The sequence below is a fragment of the Nothobranchius furzeri genome, chromosome 1 (assembly GCF_043380555.1).
Source record: "Nothobranchius furzeri strain GRZ-AD chromosome 1, NfurGRZ-RIMD1, whole genome shotgun sequence".
Lineage (NCBI taxonomy): Eukaryota > Metazoa > Chordata > Actinopteri > Cyprinodontiformes > Nothobranchiidae > Nothobranchius > Nothobranchius furzeri.
The window spans coordinates 27090996-27096995 of record NC_091741.1 but is presented as its reverse complement, the minus strand read 5'-3'; the positions used below and the strand labels follow the sequence as shown (position 1 = coordinate 27096995).

Here is a 6000-nt window from a genome sequence, read left to right as displayed (position 1 = left end):
AGACATCATGTAAAAAAACAAGTCCCATGATTATTCTACAGAGCAGGTGCTGCAGAAGTCACCACTAGATGGCACTCACACGTCACTCCGCTTGCTCAACAGCATGCAAACAACTTCAGCAGGAAAACAGAGATGAAAAAAAAACAAAAATAAAAGAAACCTGAAGGAGAGAAATGAAGATGAAAGCCAAACAAGGCGCTGTAAGATAGACGTACTCATAAACAGTGGTCCAGCTGTTCTCGTCACTTTTGGTCGCTAGGAGACCAGTGTTGCCGTGGTAAGTGATGTGGCCAATGTCATGGCCTTGAGCTGACACCTTCCTCAGCATGCCGCTGTTGCTCAGGGACAGCCAGTACACCTGTCCTCCAGGTAGCGCCAGCCAGAGGGGCACGCCGTGAGCGTCCCTCCTCACCTGGAGGCCGCGGCCGTCGCGACACGTGACCCCGGAGAGCTGGCCGTCCACTCCGTAGGAGAAGTTATACAGGTAGTGACCGGTGATGAGGTGCTTGGTGCTCATGTGGGAGCCATTCTGTCAGAGAACAGAGAAGAGAGACAGCAGAGTCATGCTTAAAGGCCTTTCAGGTCCTCGTAACCATGACATCAGAGGGAAGAGCTGCGCTGTTACAACAAGTAAATCTGACCATTTGGTGCTTCCTGCATCATGTGATCACACACGTGTTTTAACTCACCGAATCAAGCAAACCTAGCAGTAATTATTTAATATCATAAACCGCAACATCAGACTATGTCAATACATGTAACTAAAGGAATGTCACATTTAAAAATATATATTTTTACTACAATTATTCTTATTTAATAGAAAAAAGCTAGACCACAAAACAAAAGTGCAAGGATAAGAGAGCTGGAGCACACAACTGTAAAAACATTCTATATTATAAAATATCTAGTATTTAAGAGTGAACTATTTATTGTCTTATGTTAATATAACGGGCATTTTTATTACATAACTATGATGTCATAAAGAAATAAAATTGGCACATCACACCTGACGCTCCACCAGAGGGCAGTAGGCATGAGTGGGACTGGATAAGGCAGGTTTATGGTGGGAAAACAAAAAGCTGGATATCTTATTTGTTGTCCAGAGCTCTTTGGATGTCCTTCATTTAGAGAAACAGGATTGTTTAGATGAGACTGATGGTTTAGTTACAGGGGGGAGAAGATTGCTGCATTTAAAAGACCTCTAATCTCAAAAATGTCATAGTTGTTTATTCTAACAAGACTTTATAAACTAGTCCACTGCCAGTCGCAGGTTTTTACAGCACAAACCGGAGGAAGATGTGTTTCTTCTTCCAGGATATTAGTGATAACAAAATAAATACATTAAAAATAAAGTGCTGATAGCTGAAAACTGAAAGATTAATTAATTAGATCAATAAAATTAACCAATTAATAATTAGATGAAAGAGATTATAGATACTATTTTGTTCATAACCTTTCCACCAAAACCTGCTTCTAAAGATCCAAGTCATCTCTTTATGAGTCCCTGTCAGGCTCACCTCTAGAGGAGGACCCAGGTCACAAGATTTTAGTTAAATTAGAGACAAGCACAGACGCAAGTCCTAAACCATAGGCCTAATAAAACTAACTTTCATTACTAATAAATATTTTGTCATTTTTGCTTCTACAAAACAAGCAACAGAAGCATCTCCACTCACTGAGAAACAAATTAGTTCTGGGGTTGCATCTTTCAGTAAAGAATGTTTATTTTTTCCTTCATCCTGTGGAAAAATAACAACTATAAGGACTCCGTTTGCATCATTTTAGCTGTGGACACCAGGGACGAGTCCCCACCAATATCTATGCCTGAATGTTTTGCCCCCACCTCTTTAAACGGTGTGGTTGATAGAAAAAAAAAATAAATAAAATAAAAACATTTAAATGATTATTTCTGATTAGAATTGGTCACTCTGATTTTTTTATGCAAGGTGAACATGAAAACAGTCTCCTACATCGATCTCCTGCGTTTGCTCATGATCAAAACTAGATGATAACATGCTAGGATTTCAAAATCCCCACATTGTGATGTCACAATGTCAATTTGCATTCATAACCTCGCCCATCTTGGCCACAAGAAAGCCTGTTTTTTGTAACGAGGAGAGAAAGTGGAGGGTGTGTGGGTGAAAGCGACTTGAAACAACCCCGAACGTGTTCTGTTAGCCAATCAGAAGCGAGGTGTGTGTATTTCATTAATAATATTGAGCAGTCCAGCTGTTTTCAGCCCACCTCTGCATCAGCAGGCATCTGCATCTCGGAACAGGAGCATCATACCTTTTTTAAAATGACTCATGAGGCATTGATTTAGACAAGAGAACACTGCAAATGTACTGAATAAACAAGCAAGCCACACCGTTAAAAACCTAATGAAGTAACTCTTACCAGCTTTGATCTAATGTTAAAGTCCCGTTAGTTGTCACACACACTGATGTGTGTGCGAAATTTGTTCTCCGCATTTGACCCATCCCCTGGGGGAGCGGTGAGCTGCAGACACGGCCGCACTCGGGAACCATTTGGTGGTTTAACCCCCCAATCCAACCCCTTAATGCTGAGTGTCAAGCAGGGAGGCACTGGGTCCCATTTTTTCAGTCTTTGGTATGACCCGACCAGGAATTGAACCCTGACCTCCCAGTCTCAGGGCAGACACTCTACCACTAGGCCACTGATCCACCATTAATCTAGCACAAATTCCATTTGATTAGTGGTTGAACTGACTTATTTCAGTGGCTCCATACCACTATGTGTTTATGTAGGGCTTATCTCGCCCTCGCATGAGTCCTCGGTGTTGAGAGTGTGAGGAAGGTCCTTTTTTTTGTCATTCAGTGAAGTCTAAAGTTATCCGAGATGCAAATTGAATCCAAGTCATGTGAGATGAGTCCCCACCTCTGCTAACTTTGTTATTAGAAAACATAAACTATTAGCTCAGGTGTCCTCTCGATAAACGTGTGAGAAGTTTGGGAACCAGAACATTCTGATCAGATCAGCCAGTGTATAACATGCAGAAAGCATTACAATAAACAGTGTATGTTTTTGTTTTAAGGGTAATCCAGGGTTCAAGACTGGAGCAAACCAGGTAAACAGCAGGTACCCATAACACCCTCACCGATGACAATCCCAGGTACCCCTTAAGAGTTGTTTTTTTAATTAAAACCACAAGTTAATAAGTCACCTCTAAGTTGACTAAATTTGAAGGGCCAATAACAAACCCATGTTTGACAATGGTTACATGTAAAGGCATCTGCACAGCTGGACACACAGCAACATGCATCTATTTTGACCTTTACGGAGAAGCCGTTCTCCAGCCCGCAGACCTTGCAGAAGCAGCTACGAGTTGTCGGCGCCGGTTACCTGGCTGAAGAGATAGAGCTCCTGGTCCTGCGGCGAGCTGATCTCCACCAGCCCGGCTTGGCTAGGCTGAGGCTGGTTGGGACTGACGGCTCTGATCCTAATGTTGCCCAGATCAGCTATGTACAGGGTGCCGTTGGGGGCCACGGCCAGTGCGGAGGGGGCTTTGAGACGAGCGTCGCGAGCATAGCCTCCGTCTCCTGATGGAACACCAACAAATACAAAATCATTTCTGCCAGCTCCTTGTTGACACAAAAGCACAACAAAACCTTGGGAGTAATACGCATCATGTTTGGAGAAAAGACAGAAGTCACAACGGTATACACAACTGGGTCATAACATGAAGACCCCCCCCCCCCAGTGGCGCTCAGGCGTTATCTCTTTGCCTCAGGACTCGGGCTTGTTGGGATACAGTTGATTCCAAAAGCCGTGGGTATGATGACCACCTTGATAGTGACCTCGTCCTTATCAGACGGAAGTATCAGGTGGCTGAAATCATTTCTTTGGTGGCACAGTGGGGCGGCAGCCTCGGTGAGGGCCTTTAGATGCTGTCAGCAGCAGAGCCGGGGGCCTCTGATGGCTCTGAACAGACAGCAGGGTGGCAGTTTATCTCCTGACAACATGCCCATTATGTGTGTGTGTGTCTGTGTGTGTGCTTCTGGGCAAATGTCCTTTTGTATTTGCCGGTGCGCGCTGATATACGTGTTCAAAGACACAGCGCGCGTGTTTATGGTGAGGGGATGGGAACGGAAAAGCCTCTGAAGAGAGTAATCATCTGTTAACAGCAAGACATGATTGAAAATATGCAAAGTACAATCCAAGAAATAGTGGATGGTTACAGCCCATTGGCTTGTGGCGTGGCAGAGACACTTCCCTCCGATTTTCAGTGGAATAAAATAGAGATTTCTATGAGCAGAATTAAATGATAAAATCACATCCTTACAATGAAAGCATGGCCTAACTGTCAAAGGAACATCTGGTTGTTTGTTTCCGTCATCACTTCATCCCGTTTTAGGTGCCCTTCAGTGACGCAGCAACCAGTTAAAACATTCATCACTGGAAAGTTGAGCTTTTTCTTCCGGCAGCTGTAATTTGAAAAGGTTTGAAAGGGTTCTCACAAGTTCGTTCCCACTGATATTTAGCTGGAAGCTTCCCCGTGAATACAAAACACACACACACACACAGACACACACACACACACACACACACACACACACACACACACTCATCTCACGCTCATTGTGAAGACCGTTCCTTTCAGTGACTGGATTGTCCTAACCCTAACCCTAACCCTAACCCTAACCCTAACCCTAACCCTAATTCACACCACACCTCTAAACATTGCACCAATATAGAGGATCCTGTATGTTTCCATCATTTACATAAACCTCACCATCAAGTCTTTTTAATAAAAGTCAAAGCAGTTCACACAAGACGCCAAATATCCGGGCGACGTTTATCATTCAGACAAGCTGAAAGTAACGAGGGATGCATCGCAGGAGACGGACGAGAGGAAAACTTGCTCTTGAGCACTTGTTAATAACTTTATTGGACAGCTCGGGCCCACGGACAGCTTATGGGCCATTCCCATCTGTACCTGGTCGGCCCGGCCCGGATAGCTTGCTTACATATCTTGGTGGCCTGCCTTTTTTTCAGGGTGCAACAAGACTGTTTTTCAGCCCTCTTTCTGAGGGGGTCTGCTTCAGGCTGACCAGGGCCAACACACCCAGCAAATTCACACCTTCCATTAGAGCAAGCCTCTGATTGGTGGGTAGAATCCACCCACACGGGCTTAAGGCATGCTCAATTCATTATCATGCTGATTACCTAGAAGCTGAAAATGTCTCTGACTGCATTCCTTGCATGCCTAAGCGAGGATGTGCGGAATCAACCAGGCCAGGCTGGGGCCGACTGGATCTATCCGGGCAGGGCCGACCAGGTGCAGATGGGAATGGCCCAAATGTGTCTATATCAAATCATGTCAGCTTTTAAAATGGTCCTGATTTTGTTTTCTCTCCAATCTCCTCCAAAGCAGACCCAGCAAGATTTTATCAGAATCAATTTCTAAATGCTGCTATCTGTTTTTGAGTACTGTAATCCTATTAGACATAATCTAATACTCTCGCATTACTTAATCCTGCACTCATGCAACATGTGTGTGTGCGCGTTGTGTGTTTGATGACCCACCAGAGAAACAGTCACAGTTGGGGTCTATCTTACAGTCGCAGTCCGTTGGGGCTCCGGAGATGATCGATATCTCCCCGTTGGTCGACACCTGGGGAGTTTTTAGAAAACCACAAAGTAAATAGATTTTTGTCTGCAATAACAATAATTGTGTTACAACACTGAGGTGATACAGATATATTTTGGGTTGTGTCTGCTCTCAGAAAATAAATCACAGATAAATAACTTAGGTTTTTAGGAGCAAATTTTCCCTTATTGAGTGTCCCAGTTTTATTTCCTTATTGACGAATGTTTTACACATCCTGATGCGTTCCTGCAGAATAAAAGAACAAACTGAGCTGCAAGGCACTACAGTTTGATGTGAGAACGCTGAAAACATGCGGATGGTACCTCCAAATCTAGATGATTGCTGTATCTAAAGTTGTGTGTTACTGGTGAAAGACTCAATGCCCCCCT

The 6000-nt window shown here is 43.9% G+C and overlaps 1 protein-coding gene across 3 annotated transcripts in view; it reads right to left on the bottom strand.

Moving 5' to 3' along the window:
- The window catches only part of tenm1 (teneurin transmembrane protein 1), a 429841-nt gene that overhangs the window by 22402 nt on the left and 401439 nt on the right, over positions 1–6000 (bottom strand). For all 3 annotated transcript variants that reach the window (XM_015963828.3, XM_054738427.2, XM_015963084.3), the window contains 3 exons: positions 5548–5635; positions 3364–3560; positions 216–529 (listed from right to left, as the gene is read on the bottom strand). In XM_015963828.3, the coding sequence (XP_015819314.3) occupies positions 216–529; positions 3364–3560; positions 5548–5635 (599 nt within the window). The remainder of the gene's footprint in view (positions 1–215; positions 530–3363; positions 3561–5547; positions 5636–6000) is intronic.